Below are 16816 nucleotides of genomic sequence, written 5' to 3' on the forward strand. Positions count from 1 at the left end.
TTTCCACGGGGTGTTTTAGCTGCTACAGGAGAATGCTTAATATCAGATTCCTGACAAAACTCTGCGAAAGTTTTTGACATAAAGGCAGCACCTCTGTCCGTCACCAGTATCTTAGGTACTCCGAAGTACTGCGAGATTTCTTTCAAAACCGAAATGACTCCCGACGTGCTGCAAGTTTTAGTGGGTCGCAAAATAATAAATCTCGTGAAAGCATCAATTATGCCCAGAACTTGCGTGTTCTGCCTTTTACTTTTAGGATACGGGCCACAGTAATCCGCGTGAATAACCCAAAAAGGAATTGGGTGCTTCACATGAGGATGTAGTTGGATCCGGGTTTCATCAAGACCACGCTTACTTGCCGCGCATTCAATGCAACATTTTACGTATTGCTTAATAAAGGCGTTCATATTTTCAAACCAGAAATCCTGATGAACCAATTCTGCAGTTTTCTCAATCCCTGGGTGACCCATGTCGTCGTGTAAAGATTTCACAACATGGAAACGTACTTTAGTTGGCACTACAAACTTAAGGCCATTCGGTGTTATTCGGAATATTCTACCATTTACCTCTTTGTAATTTTTCAGAATATCTTTCTCACCCTTCAATGAGCCTTCTAATATTTTTTTCACCTTGCAGATCTTACCGTCCTGTAACTGTAGCGCAGCTACCCAATCGAAACTATCTACATTGATTGACATAACTCGTTCATTGGCACTACCGGCGCACGTTATATTGCGGCTAAGGCTATCTACATGGTTCATTTGGCGACCTGATCGAAATTTCAAATCAAACGAGTATTCTTGGATTGTTAACCACCAACGAGCTATGCGAGGGTTAAGTTCCTTTTTGGCTCGGGTCATAGCCAACGATTGACAATCCGTATAAACAGTAAAATGTTTATTGAGCAAATAATAACGGAATTTCTTGAGGCTCTCTACCACTGCTAGAGCTTTTAATTCGTAACTGTGGTATCGGGATTCCTGGTCTGAAGTAGCTCGGCTGAAGTACATCACCGGTTGACCTACGGAGTTCTCAGCTATCTGTATTAGAATACCTGTGGAAAATCTCAAGCTTTAAACATGTTAAATTGAAAAGAAATCATCCATAACTACCTGCCAGTCCAAAACTGCTTGCATCACAATGCACTTCATGCTCGGAAGCTGGATTATATAATGCAAGTACTGGTCTTCTAGTCAATGCCAATTTGAGACTTTCGAAGGCTTCCTGTTCCGCATCACCCCATACAAAAGGAACCTTTCCCGTTAGTCTCGTTAGTGGTGCTGCAATTTTTCCGTAATTTTGTACGAAGCGCCGAAAATATCCAGTAAGACCCAAAAATTGTCTTACACCTCTGGCATCCTCGGGGACGGGAAACTTTTCAACTGCCTCAGTTTTAGTCTCGCCTGGTGATACACATCCTTTCGTGATGATATGTCCAAGATATTCCAGGGAAGTTTTGAAAAACTCGCATTTACTCAACTTTAGGGTCATTCCGGATTTTTGGACTTCTGTAAGGAACCGTTCTAGCAGGAGTAAATTTTCCTCTTCGGTCTTGGTGGCAATTAAGACATCATCGAAGTAGAACGAAACTCCATCACCCTTAAGTGGTTGGATTATTTTGCTCATTGCCCTACAGAATACGCTTACAGAATTCGAAAGACCAAATGGAACCCGCTTAAATTGGTACTGCCCATCCGGCGTAACAAAAGCGGTGTATTTCCGGGAAGCCTCGTCCACACCAATTTGCAGGTATCCGTTCATCATATCAAGGAGAGTGAACACTTGTTTGCCACTGAGGTTATTAATCTCTTCCTCTACCAAGTTAAGGTGCATTTACAGTTCTTTCGAACGTGAAAATGAAAAAAACTTATATTCTTCAAAAACTCGACTATGCTGCATTTCATGGCTGCGAAACTAGGTGGAATAGATGCGGAATGGTTGAACGATTATTTTTGAACTGATTTCCTTGTTCAAAGCCCTTTAATCTTAATTTTATTTCAATTCCCCCGATTTTCACTGCGGAATTTTTTTTCCGCGTTCACTGACATTCCGCTCGAAGTGTAAACGCACTGAGCGAACGTGAAAACGGAAAACGAACAAGAGTGGTGAATATAAATTCCGCGTTCATTTTCACGTCCGAATGGCAATGTGCATTCTGAAAAAAATTTCACCGATGACGGAAAAAGTTTTGCATCATAAAAAATTAGTTTTTTTTAATTTGTAAGCACATTTGAAGGCAATTAAAGGCTTAAAATACTACGAGTTTGAAATGAAACGCATACGATATTTTTTTTTTTAACTTTAAAACCCGCTTGGGCATCATTTAATTGCACCTGTTGGAAGAGCTTCTCAACGAATAAATGTAAATGAAGATCATCGAATGGCCAGATTCCATTGAAATAAAAAAAATAGATTCCGCTTTGTTCAAATGTGTGTTTCAGAAAAGGTATGGAAATAATTATGAAAATTTATGAAATCATTCAAAAATAATGTGTTTTAAGGAGAACTGAAAAGCAGAAAAATTAACAAACAAAAGAGTACTGATGCATTTTAATTAAATAAAAACCTTTTCAATTGTTTCACTAATTTAAAGTAATTTTGAAATTTTTGTTTGTCAATTTTTAATCAAGAACAAAAAATGGCTATCTTGTAGAAGTTATATTCATAACGTCCTTTCAATAAGTTTTTCAAAAGAAACGAATCGCTAAAGCTCGTTACTCCTTGATCGATAAATACTTTTTAGGAGTACTTTAAATTCATAAAATTTAATTTAAATTCATTGTATTCAAAGATAAGAACTTTGGGATTATTTGATTAAATTAATCGTTTTCAAAGCTGAATATGTTTTGAAGAAGAACAATATGTTTTTTTGAGAAATTTGAATTTAAATTTGAGCATTGGTTCGACAAGTATCGATCAAAACATTGGTTGAATGATCTGTCATTTTCCGATCAAAACCAATTTCTACCCGCAGTTGAACAAACCTCTTACTAATTTTGAAGATTTGACCGATTTGACATTTCACTGCGGAATATTTTTTCACTGTGGTGAGTTCACGTTCACGTTCGAGTTCGAGTTCACAAGAACTGTAAACCGGGCTTTAGAGGGAAAATACTCTTTTTGGATTATAGCATTTAGTCTGCGATAATCAACACACATACGATATCCGCCAGTTTTTTTGGGAATAATAACCACAGGGCTGGCGAATTCAGAAGATGATTCTTCTATGATGTCATTTTCTAAAAGGCTCTTAATCTCATCTTGCAAATATTTACGCTGGCCATATGCCACCCTGTAAGGCACATTACGCACAACCTTATCCTCTTTTAGGGAAATGTGCATGGTTTCTAATTCAGTGTATCCTATTTCGCTAAGCTTTACGGCAAAACAATTCCGGTAATGATTGACCAAAGTTTTTAATTTTTCCTTAACTTCTTTTGGTGTTGATAAATCAATATTTAGATCTTGAATAGTCAAGGCTGCTCGATCGGAAGAACTATTTGTTGTCTCAACGTTCATAACATCAACGACTTTTTCCTGTTGAATAGTTATCGCATCAGGGGTTTTTACTAAAATTACTCCCTCTTTGCGGAAAAAATCATCTCCAATCAACACGTCATATTGCATGACATTATTCGGAACAACAAGCACCTTAAGTTCATTGGCATATTCATCTAAAACTATCCGGGCTATTGTGGCTCCAACCGGCACACATGTTCCACCTCCAAACCCTCTCAACAATGAAACATCTTTCTCAATATCTAACATAACCTTACGTGCTACCTGCTCCTTGAGGAGAGTCCTCTCACTACCTAAGTCGACAAAAGCAGTAAACTTTTCATTTTTAATAAAGGCAATTTTGGAGTAAACCACGTATTTACTGGGTGGCGTGGTTGACTACCACCGGCGAACGAAAATCCTTCCGTTGAGGACATTTACGCGCAAGATGATCTTCGGCTTGACAAATAAAGCACTGTCGTTTACGAGTAGATTCGGGCGTCTTACCTGGCGTTGTTGACATCAAGCGTTTCGGTAACGGAGAATGGTAACCAGAGGTGGTAGGCGTTTGAGAGGGAGAAGGAAAAGAAGAACGTCTGTTGTCGTTAGACTTCCGGGCATCGGTAGATTTTCGACCAGTTGATCGATTGCCACTGTCGAAACTCCGTTTCTCAATATCTTTTGTTGCACGTTCAACTCGAATCAACGCATTTAAAAATTGAGGAAGTGTTACTGCTGGATCCTGTGCCAAAACAGCTCTAGTAGACGCGTACGGCAGGCCTTTGATCAAGTAGTGCTTGATTAAATCATCGGAGATTTTTATCTTCCGACCCAACGCAACAGTCTCGTGAAAATAAGACTCCACAGATCGATCCGGTTTCCGCTTCAAGTTGATTAACTGCTTATGAATTCCCGCAGTATCGATTACAGTGGGAAAATTTTCCAAAAGTCTTTCCTTGAAAAGCTGCCAGTTCCGAAGTTCCAACTTGCACCCATCGAACCAGAACTTTGCCGGACCTTTAAGTCGCATGCAGGCGTACAAGAGAGTTCTTCGTTGATCCCACCCGAAAATTTCAGCCATGGAATCAATCTCATTGAGCCATTCTTCTGCTGATTGACCGCGGTTGGTATCGGGATCAAATTCCGAAATTACTGCTTCCACTTCATTAGAGCGCATCACTAGACCCTCGTCGTTATCACCGCGAGTGGAGATTGGTCGGGCTAGTCGATCATAATTCACTCGACGCATTTTCCACCTTCTGTTTTGGATTAGCACTATTAACGAAAAACCCATTAAACGGACTGTTTTCATCACTCCCGGCGAAGATTTTTTTTTTCAACTTACCTTGTTGGAAAAGGTTATGTCGGAAGACGCAAATGATGTTTGATAGATTTGTAGAAAACTGGACAAAATCAGACCGTTAGATAGGCAAATATCAATAAGATATGGTATGAAATCTATAACTTACTGTTTTCCAGCAGTGCAAAGCAGTTTCCAGTAGTTTTATCCACAAAATTAGTTTTTTTTCAATCCTTGTTGAAATCGAACGTTCGGATTCCGGCTAAAAACTTCAACAATGGCGTTTTTTACTATGTGTGAGCGAGAAGCAATTTTTTCACTTGTACACATACAGCATACATGTAAAATAATACTCGAACACTCCATACGCATACTAAACACTTTCATGGGCGCCCATTTCATTCTCTCTCTCATGCATTCAACACAACAACAAATGTACACACTAAATTGAGATTAGTGAGTAATAGTTTTATTTTAAAAACATAAGAAAACTTAAAAGCACTTATGATGAGAAAAATTACTTCGGAAAACCATTAAAATAAGTATTGTAAGATTTATAATACGTCGTTAGAATAACAACACAGTGAATCAAATGATAATTTCTTATTGAATCGTTCATTTGAACTAATGAAATTTAATTCAGGTAATATAAAATTTTAAACATTAAAGCACTAAATGGGTAATACCCAGTGATCGTGTCTTTTCGATTGTCACCCCTTGAAATCAACCCCAAATGTATTGGTGAATTAAATCTGTTCATATTGTATACTCACGTGCAACGGATTTATTCTCTCGGATAGCGTTCCTTCGTTGCAATACGAAGAGTGATATTGCATCATGGAGAATTATAATTCATACCTTTTTTTTTAAAAAAAAATCCGCGATTGTCACAAATCATGGGCACCAGATAATCACCCACAATGACCTGGACGTAGTGTATCCCACTTCTGAAATGTAAACCTAAATCTAAACTCACTGCCCTCAAATTCCTAAACCTAACCTAAACTAGTCGAGCTCCGGCCTCTTTCAACCACGTCTTGAGCAAACGACTGTTAAACCGAGAGTGAGTCCAACATACTCAAGAGTGGTAGTAGACTACGCGACAACTTTACACGCAGACTACAAGCTCGACTAGCCAGGGCTGTATTAAAGACAAGGAGGTTCGGGGTAGAACTAGCGCAGTCTCCTCAAGGCCTCATGAAGACTCATTCTAGTTTACCCATTCTAGCTTACATAAGTATATTGAGAAATCGTTTGTTGTTTGGATGTTAATTTTGTATAATTTTAATTTTAAATTTAAGTCATCATTTGGATCTATATTTGGTGTAATGATTGAATAAGCAAATAGACAAATAACATGATGCATGACCACTACATTCAAGCGGAACAAGTAAAACTTTTTATAGGATTTCTATCCTATTGGGTTATTCATCTCAGAAACAAAAAAAATTAAAAATAAATAAAAATGCCATAGGAGAGTGACCACCTGACCAGTGTGGATGAGTTTTGAACCGATGAAGACGAAGCGTTAGACCTCAGGGTTTGAGAAATTCGAAAATGACCCCGAATCGACTCAGTCTGCTGTAAAGCGTAATCTTTCGTTAAAAATGTAAATGAGAAAAACAATAAAAATTGTGCAACTAGACATAAAAATACTGATCCTGGGCTACCTTCCTCATTATAAAAAAAAATATTTGTGTATTTTCTGAGCCTCGTTAAAACTGATTCTTTTTGGGTAAAGAAAACGTATTTTTCTAATTATGCGATCATTTTTCTCGCTTTTAAAGAATGGCATATAGACTTGATCAAATTTACACCTTCACCATAATGTATGCCACCTACCGACCAGTTCTCCATATCTCAGTGTGTTGACTCAACAATTTACGTAAGTTTTGTTTGTTTGCCTCAAAATTTCTCCTTTACCATCGTATGGTTTACATTCCCGTGCGTATAACTACCATAAGCACTTCTTTGGGAAGCTTTTTTTCAGCTTTCGTAGACCGAATCAAAAGTATCTTGCTGATGATACAAATAGTTTACTATTTGAAACTATAAGTTATCACTTTTTTATTGTTTCGATTGAGTCGTCAAATAACAGATACAGGTTCAGATGTTCGATTCGTATTTCAAAATAAGAACCAGATTCCTTTTCAAGACGTTACGTGAAAATTTTCAACTACGAGTAACGACTGCTATTTTTCCAAACATAATCATCTGAAAACGTAACATATGGTTTGAATTTTCAGAGAATGGACGGTTAAGTTGGAGAGTGGGGTAGCTTTTTCACTGAATCAATTTCCCAAGGGCGTCTTACATTCGCGTAACAACCCGGATCGGATGAGACTTTCCTTCCTATAGATGAACCGGCATGGTGGGTACCTACAAAGACCCATATTGAAAACGAAACCTTTCATCCAACACCCCTAGCAGTAAAAACTTAAAAAAGCCTTACACAAAAGAGTAGTGGGGAAGGTACGCAGACCCGGTCGGTGGGCCTACAAACAATGAAGCAAAGGTCGTGATGAAAGTTCGACCCAGACGTGCTGTGGGGGTTATGTTATGATCAAGCAGAGAGGAGCAACCCCCCTTGTGGAGGGTGGGTTTCCCATCATTCATCCCAAACACGTTTGCCATTTCACACGAACGTGCCACTTGACTTCGTAGCGCGATCGTCGATTTAAATGCTCGAAAGAAAAAATAAAAACGATCACCCGCCCGGGCAGGCAGAGTGGGGAAACGAGTTCGTCCGACGATCGTCTGCTCCGAATGGCGCCGGAAGCAGCTGCTCGGCCCAACTTTATAAATACGATGTGCAAACTCTGCAGAGCCATCAGTCTTGAGCTGCTGCTGTGCTTTGGCGTAGCTCGTGAATTTATAAGAAAAAAAAAACATATCAGCGCCACGAACTGGGGCGCAAGTGTTTTGAAAACTTTCATTCAACAAAAGTGCTTTCGTCTTAACGCGTAGGCCAAAGAAAGTGAAATGTCTGCTCAGCTGAACTTTGCCAACAAAAAACTATCGTGCTCGTTAAAAGTGAAAATGTGCTCAACCTACACCATGGACGTTACCTAATAATCGATAAATGAATCGCAGTGTTTGAATTTAGAAAAATTAAATATTATCTGACCTATCCTACATAAACGTATTCAGCACCGATGTGGAGTACGTGGCCATCGGGCGGCAGAATCCGCCGCGGATATCGCTGAAGCGTACCCCGCTCGAAGGCATGTGTCCACCGCGGGAGGCTCCGCCCTGTGTTCCGGCCAGCCGACGTTATCGAACCCACGACGGGACCTGTAACAACCGTCGTCGCCCTCGCTGGGGTTCGGCCCAGATGCCGTTTCATCGCTTTCTGGCCCCGGAATACGCCGACGGAGTCGAAGGGATCAGGTAAGTTATCGATTGTTGTTGATTGTTAGTGCTCCTAGAATTCGAAAAAAAAATCATATCGTTAAACTAATTATTTCGATAGTCTCAACAAAAACTCGATATTTTACATTTCACAAATCACTGGACCAAATTCTACAAATTTAGCATCTTTAAGAGCAAGTTCACTGGGGTTGGAAAAAAGTGGTGAAAATTTTGTCACTTTTAGCACATTTTGACATGAAAAACCATTTTCAAGATCTGTGGCCTTCATGTTTTTTAACAACACGTGTTGTAGTTTCGCATGCTGTGATGCAAAAATAGCAATATTTCTATCACATACGGCTGAAATAGAAACAGTGCTGTAAAAAAATACAACGCCCAAAGATCTTGAAAAAAATGTTTGCATGGTAAAATTTTTCAAAATGTCAAAATTTCTACCACTTTTTCCAAATACCAGTGAACTAGCTCTTAATTAGTTCTGAAAGTATTGTGTTTGCTTTAGTAGAATAAATTTATGCTTCTCAGTGTACCACACTTATGGCAAGTGAAAAAACGAGAAATCTCGTATTTGGTCCGGAATGTGTTAAATCTAGTTTAAGGTTTTATCTAGCAGTTCTAACATCAAGATTATTGAGGTTTCAAAGAATTTCAATCCTCCTGTTTTTGGATGTTTTAATGGATTCTCATAATTATTTGTATCTAAATATTGTAGGTTTAGGTTCAGAAAAGCAAGAATTCAGACTTATTTGAAAACAGTTACATTACAAGAATTAGATGTTTGACACAAAAACCAATAACAGGCTCGGTTCCACAGAAAAAAAAAACAAAAATGATGTAGATTTTTCAGTACAAAATATTCAATTTTCCCATACAAAGTTAAAAGTTCAAATGTACTCATGTGAACGTTACTTAAAAATTCTGCAAAAAATCATGGATAAGTTGTTTATTTTTTACGGCAAATCAGTCCAAGCTTTTTTATGACACGAGTTTTTATTATTTCATACCCGACGTTTCGGTGTCGTATGACACCATCTTCAGCACTGCTCGAATAACACATCATGGATAAGTTTTGAACCAAAAAGAAGCTTTTTAGACCCCAGTTTGAGAAATTCAAAAATGACCCCAAATCGATTCAGTCTATTGCCATATCTCAATCAGGCCGATCTCGGGACTGAAAAACGACTAAGCTCTGTCAAATTAGCCTATGAGTTCCTCACGTTTTCCTCCCGTGCATTATGATACTACAAAATATGAAAAACAATATCAGAACTCCCTTTACTTCTCGGGTTGCACCAGTTTCGAACCCACAGGAATTTTTTAAGAAATTCCTACATCTTCGGGGAGGAAACCATTCCGAACTTGCCGGCTAATTTGAAAGACGTTTTCCCGAGCTGAATTTGTGTCTCGAGATCGTTCTATAATTTCAGCTGTTGCGCTGTTGGAAATACAGGTAAAATCGTGCCAACCACAGCAGAAAAGATAAAATAAGTAGATCCAACTAGAAGTTCTAAGTTATATTTACATTTTAACTATTTCACATCATAAAAATTTTGCTACGACAGTCAATATAATTGTACAGGTTTTATTATTGAAAAGAAGCGCACTGCTGACCACAATTGGGATTATTTTTGCTATCACCCAAAAGAGAGGTGTTACCGAGACCAATTGAGTCTCACATGATATTGTGATTGTAGTATGAAATTCCTGAAAATGGCAAGAGATTCTGTGTGGCAGAAGCAATGGCTATTCACAAGATTCGAATAGTTTTCTGTTCGGATTTTCCTGTGGTTCAGAGAGTCATTATCCTTTTGATAATGAAAACTCATTCTAAGTTTGATTCTGATTATTATTTTCGAATTCTGATAATTTAATGAGATTTTGTTAAAATATTTTCATTAATCTTACATCCTTTTGACTCAACAGACGCTCACTAAACGGCAACATCCTACCCTCGGCCCGTTTCGTCAGCCTGGTAGTTCACGGAGCCCGACAGGAGGAAGCCCCGGTCACGATGATGTTGGCCCTTTGGGGTCAACTGTTAGATCACGATTTAACGGCAACGGCGCAGCCGCGAAGCCTAAACGGTTCGACGCCCCGGTGCTGCGGTCAAAATGACGACGATCTACATCCGTCCTGTTTACCGATCAAGGTGCCGATCGATGATCCGTGGCTTTCACCACTTGGGGTGCGTTGTCTCGAGTTTCTCCGATCGGCCCCGGCCCAACGGCGAGATTGTCTACTATCTTGGCGGGAGCAAACCAACCAAGTTACCTCCTATATCGACGCCTCGCCGATCTACTCGAGCAGTCCCCGTTCCTCGGACAATGCCCGGATCTTCCGCGATGGGCAGCTTCTGTTCGGCCGGGGGCCTCCCAGTGAAGATGTTTGCTTCCGGGCGGCTTTGGCCAACCAATGTATCAGACCGGGGGATGCCCGCAGCGGAGAACAGCCAGGTTTGATGATGCTACACATGATATGGGTTAACGAGCATAACCAGATAGCCGCCCGGTTGTCCAACATCAATCCCCATTGGAGTGATGAAAAGTTATATCAAGAAACGCGGCGAATCGTTGGAGCAATGTTTCAGCACATCACTTATCGGGAATTTTTGCCCGTCATTTTGGGAAAAGAAGTGAGTCGTTTGTTCGACTTGGAGCTAACCAATAGCGGCTTCTACACCGGTTATGATCCGGAGATAAATCCCACCATCTCTAACGAATTTGCCGCTGCCGCTTTCCGTTTCGGTCATTCGCTAATTCAAGGTTCGTACCTGCGAGCGGACTCGTTCCACAGATTTATTCCGAACAATGTCACTCTTCATGACGAATCGGCGGACGGTGATCTTGGTGGACCGGGATCTTTGCATCGGCTGATACGTGGAATGGTAAATCAACGGGCTCTGAAGCGTGACGAATTCATAACACCGGAATTGACCAACCATCTGTTTCAAACCAAGAGTAAGTTTGTGCATGTTTCCAGTTGATGAGCTTATGTTGAATGTGATATGATTTTCCAACAGATTTTCCCTTCGGTTTGGATTTGGCTGCGATCAATATACAACGGGGCAGGGATCATGGCATTCAGCCTTACGTAAACTGGAGAGTACCTTGTGGACTCACTCCTATTCGTGATTTTGACGACTTAGAACGGGTTATGGGGCCAGCTTCGGCTCTGAGACTTCGCAAAGCCTATCGTTCGGTTGATGATATTGATCTTTTTGTGGGTGGCTTGGCTGAACGGCCTGTCGTAGGAGGTGTTGTAGGTCCAACCTTTTCCTGCATCATTGCTCAACAATTTAGTAATCTCCGGAAGGGAGATCGATTCTGGTACGAAAATCCCGGTTTCGAGTCATCATTCACTCCGGCTCAGTTAGAATCGATTCGACAGGTCGCCTTCTCACAAGTTTTGTGTCGCTCGTTAGGAGGAGGAACGATGCAACCACACGTTTTCCTACCAACTGACAGAGGACAAAACGATAGAATACCTTGTGACTCTAAACTTATGTCTCCAATCGACCTAGAACCATGGACTGAACTAGACCCCTCAGTACCGAACAACTTTATCAACCAAGACGCTATTCCCTTCTCAACGACTTCAACTGCCAGGACACCGGTGGCTAATCCAAACGTTATCAATAAGGTTGACTTCATACCGAACGCAAACACCGGAGTTCAAATACCACCCAACGGACAAATTGTATTGAATACTCCTCAAACTGCAACAACCATCAATAATAAACTAGACATTAACAACCCGGTGACATCTCGACCACAATCTTTTAATGGACAGAGACCAGTCAATCAAAATCGACCACAATCTTCTAGACCAATAGTACAGAATCAACAACCACAGTCGAACGTACTGAGACCAAACCAAGGTCAAAATAACCAACAACAACCACAAGTGAACGCACAAAGACCAAACCAGGTTCAGAGCAATCAACAACCAGCATCACCGGTCATCAACAATAAACTAGACTTCTCGGAAACAACACAAAAACCTCAACGCAAACCGACCAGAAAGACTAAACCGAAAATACCCGACGGTAACCTGAGCATAAGAGAAGACAACAGTGGGAACAGTAACCTTAACGACAATACCATTGACAACACGCAAAATAATATTAATGACAACATCAGGTTAGAAGGAAATGTTATCAATCTTGAAAAACCTATCGAAAACAACAACAACGTACCCAACAACAATGGACAGAACAACCGGCCCAACGTCGTTAACAATACCGTGAACAACAACGCCAATACGTTGAACAATAGACCAAACGTTATCGATGGACCCAACAATCAACAAAACAGTAACGTTAACAGACCGAATACGATCAGCGGACAAAACAATAATAACGGACCGAACAACAATAGACCTAACAATAACGGACCCAACAACAATAGACCTAATAACAGACCCGGGAACAACCAACCTACCAATAGACCCAACAATAATGGACCTAACAATAGTCGACCCAACAATAATGCAAATAACAATGGACAGAACAATGCCAACAATAGACCGAACAATAACGTAAACAATAACAATGTGCAGAGCAACAACAACGGACCTAACAAAAGACCGAACAATGATGGGGACAATCAAAACAACAACAACCGACCGAACAATAACGCCAACATTAGACCGAACGCCAACGTCAACAATGGATTAAACAACGGCAACAGTGTAGTGAATGACAACAGACCGAATAGTAACGCTAACAATAGACCGAACGCCAACGTCAACAATGCAGTTGTGAACAATAACAACAATAGACCGAACAATAACGTCAACAATAACGTCAACAATAGACCGAACGCTAACGTCAACAATGGAGAAAACAATAACGCTAACAACAGACCAACTGTACAGAATGACAGACCCACGAATAATAACAAACCGAACAATAGCGGGAACAACAACGGTAACAAGCGACCGATCAACAACGGACAGAACAACGTTAACAACAATAACAGACCGAATTCGAACAACAATGTGGTTAACAATGACAACTTCAATAGACTCAATAACAGCTGGATTGATCACAAACCAGACTTCAGTAATAGTATAGGCAACAGACCGAACAACAACAACAATAGACCGAACAACGCTATCAACAGACCAAACAATCCGAATAATGGACCAAACAAAAAGCGAGTTAACAATAGACCTAACAACAATACCAACAACATAGGTAACAAGAGACCAATCAAAAAGCGACCAAACAACCCCAACAATAAACCACCCAGCCAAAACTTAAACCAATTGAAAACCGTACTGAACGATGAGATAAACGACAGCACGGAAAGTGAACAACAAGACATTTCTGCTGAATTTGACACCGACATAGACGAGACCCTGAATGACAATTTTATTGACGGTGACAGCATTTTAGAACGAACCTTGGACATAAACTTGACCGATACCAAATCCCACACTATAACGAAACGAGACGTGACAGTTATCAACCTATCCAAACTGTTTGCTGCTGACGATAACGTGACCTTATCAAGAAAGACTTCGGCAGTGCGACGAGGATACTACCCGCAAACTACTGACGACTACGATGACGTGAACAATTATGACTACAACAGCGACGGAGACCCACCAGTATACGTGAAACAAGGCTACGGCTATGGAACCGAACCACCACCACCACCACCTCTTCCTCCGAATCCTTATGATTACGGAACGACCTTAGAACCACCACTTCCACCTCCTCCATACTACGGCTACGGCTACGGACTAGACACTCGAAAACCACTCCGAGCTACGACTCCCAAACGTGGACTCTCGAATAAGATCATTAGCAACAACCAAAACTCGAACGGAAGACAAACTACGCCAAGACCGCAAACGCAACGAACGACTACTTCCAAAACTGTTTTTCAACAACCTGGACTACTAGTAATAAACAACAGTAAACCTAACAACAAGCCTATTTTTCTTTCCTCTTCCTCTTCTCAACCTTCAGCTTCTCTATCTGCTTCACCTTCTTCTCCTGTATTTCTTCTAAGCTCTAGCAATCCTTCTTCTGCTGCTTCACAATCTGTTTTCTCAGTCGACCCTCGACCTCAGTTTTCCTCTCGACCTAACGCTCAACCTCCACCTTTCTCTTCAACTACTTTCACTCAGAAAAAAACTCCGCTCAAAAGCGGTCTCAAGGAACTTAGAACTTCTGACGACCTACTTGATCAACTGACGTTCGAAACCGACGCTGACTATGAAAGTTTAGTACCTGACTCAAATCGTTCCGAGGAACAGAACGAACAAGACCATGACGGATATCTCCGACCGGAACAAAACAAATACGAACCAATCAAGAAGACTTCCGACATGGAGACGTATCGTGACTACTTCGGATACAATAAACCAGGAAAAGAAAAGACATATGTAATACACAGTACTAACGCTTCACTTTGGACGGCTGACAATGACATTTCCTTCGAACGATACGCCAACCGACATCAACAGCCTTTACACCACGACGACGATGATTTGGACCAATTTGTCGGACCGCTAATTGACAACAGTGACATGACCGAGACAAATGTGGACACGACTACAAACCCGAGTACTGGACACTTTGACACTGTAATTGAAATTACGGATAAAGTTGACACGAAAACAGTGGACCAGTTTGACCATACAAATGAATCTTTTGAGCAACTCAAGACTGAAGAGCCTGTCGTAGTTTTAGGGACTGTTGCTACCAAGACGGAAACAAAGACTAAGACAAATGAGGACAAAACTATCAGTCTTACCGCTGCCGGACCAAACATTGAATTAGACAAATCAAACGACTATGACAATATTGAACTTGACTTTTACCCTGACGTCCAGGCTCGTATGCCTGATCGAAATTCTATACAATCTGTTCTATCGGACGACGAACCAGACGAAAACAAACTGAACGAAGACCCGACTGATCACCATTTGAACCAACCAGAACGCCCTAGCACGAATCAACTACAGAAACGAAGACGACGACCGACTGGAAACCAGACCAGACGACAGCCAGGAATCGCGATGGTGCCGTTCGTCCTCCTGACCAGTATCGAAAGGTAACAAGCTAACTACTTCATCCCGCTGATCATTGGCTAACTTTGTGTCCTTATTTTTTACAGACCCGACAACTGGTTGATGTTCAATGTGGCCAAGTCAAAAAAGCGAAACCCACTTCCGGAGGTGCCACAACTAAAGAGCGACATATTCTCGCTGAGTGAACTTCCGAAGCCCATCGTTGCAGAAGACTGATACGGTTGACTGACATACGAAGACGATACTCGACGGAACTTAACTGCTTAAACGACTTCTAAAAGAACTTGCCGATGACCTGTACAGAATACTTCTATCTTCAAGACAGACCCTTTTTCGATAGTATCTATCTGGATTCCAGAGCAACAAGACATTTTAAACGAGCACATTTTTATCTGACATACGAAGAAGATACGCGACGGAACTTTAACTGCTTAAACGACTTCTAAAAGAACTTGCCTATGACAAGAAATTATAAACGAGGTACCAACACCACCACTATTGACTGACATACGACGACGATACTCTACAGAACTTTAACTGCTTAAACGACTTCTAAAAGAACTTGGCTATGACCTCGATAGTATCTTTCTGAATTCCGGAGCAACAAGAAATTTTAAACGAGCTATCAGCACCACTACGATTGACTGACATGCGAACACAATACTCGACGGAACGACTTCCGAACGAACTCGCCTCTGACCTGAACAACTTTCTTCTAGCTTCAACAACCTCTTAAACTTTCTGTTTCTTTCTTCCTTTTTCCATCTTCTAGAATCTGATAATTTTATTTCTCTCGTCTTTCCTCTGTCTTATAACGAAAACTTCTTCTATTCTTAGAAATACTTTGACTTTTTACTCCTCTATGACTTGAAAGAATCACGTGACGCGACTAATTTGTACTAAACCTACTTTTATGTGATCAATGAATGGTAGAAAAAATTTACGCCCCCTTATGATATACGTCAACCGGATATACGTCCAAAGGTTCAGCCATTGTTGTCGTTGTTCTTGCTGTTGTTGAACATGAATTATAGGTGATCGATCACGTTAGCACTTTTATAACAGAAAACTTACTCCTTGTTATCGATTATTTATTTATTTATTCTAGATATTTATTCAATACAATTATCAACATTTTTTTTTACTACGAAAATTTGAATTTGCTTTTTCAAATATCACAATCCGTTTTTTATTTGCTAAGCTGGTTATGTGGAATATGCCGCTATTCGTCTAGACTGACCGATATGTATTTTATCCTAAAAATCGTGCTAAAACAGTTAGTTATTCAATGTAGACTAAAAAGTTTCAAAACTTTGTTTGCAACATACAGCACCGTTCATAATTGTATAGAAATTGGAAGCACGTGCACTGTCTCTTCGACTTTGAACTTCCATAATTTTTTAATCTGATTAAATTTTTTTTATCAAATTTTCTGCGTAAGAAAGATTATCTATCGCATTATTATACAGTGAGCGAAATAAGAATAGTACCACTATGTGTTTTACTTGTTAAAATATGAATAATTGAAAATCACGAAAACTTTCTTCTACAGTTTGTTCTTAATTGTTTAACGGATAAATCAATCAAGCATAAGTTTACTTTTTC

The 16816-nt window shown here is 40.2% G+C and overlaps 1 protein-coding gene across 1 annotated transcript; it reads left to right on the forward strand.

Annotated features, from left to right (window-relative positions):
* Positions 1–7609: 7609 nt before the first annotated feature.
* Positions 7610–16364, forward strand: LOC129739336 (uncharacterized). Its single transcript, XM_055730778.1, has 4 exons — positions 7610–8188; positions 10091–11124; positions 11187–15234; positions 15298–16364. The coding sequence occupies exons 1-4, from the start codon at positions 8025–8027 to the stop codon at positions 15425–15427; spliced, it is 5376 nt and encodes a 1791-aa protein (XP_055586753.1). The 5' UTR covers positions 7610–8024; the 3' UTR covers positions 15428–16364.
* Positions 16365–16816: the final 452 nt, after the last annotated feature.

Source organism: Uranotaenia lowii, chromosome 1, assembly GCF_029784155.1.
Source record: "Uranotaenia lowii strain MFRU-FL chromosome 1, ASM2978415v1, whole genome shotgun sequence".
Lineage (NCBI taxonomy): Eukaryota > Metazoa > Arthropoda > Insecta > Diptera > Culicidae > Uranotaenia > Uranotaenia lowii.

Coding starts and splice junctions, on each gene's coding strand:
- LOC129739336 (XM_055730778.1), top strand. CDS start 8,025: ATGTGTCCACCGCGGGAGGCTCCGCCCTGTGTTCCGGCCAGCCGACGT. Junction 8,189..10,090: donor GACGGAGTCGAAGGGATCAG/GTAAGTTATCGA, acceptor TTGACTCAACAG/ACGCTCACTAAACGGCAACA. Junction 11,125..11,186: donor CCATCTGTTTCAAACCAAGA/GTAAGTTTGTGC, acceptor ATTTTCCAACAG/ATTTTCCCTTCGGTTTGGAT.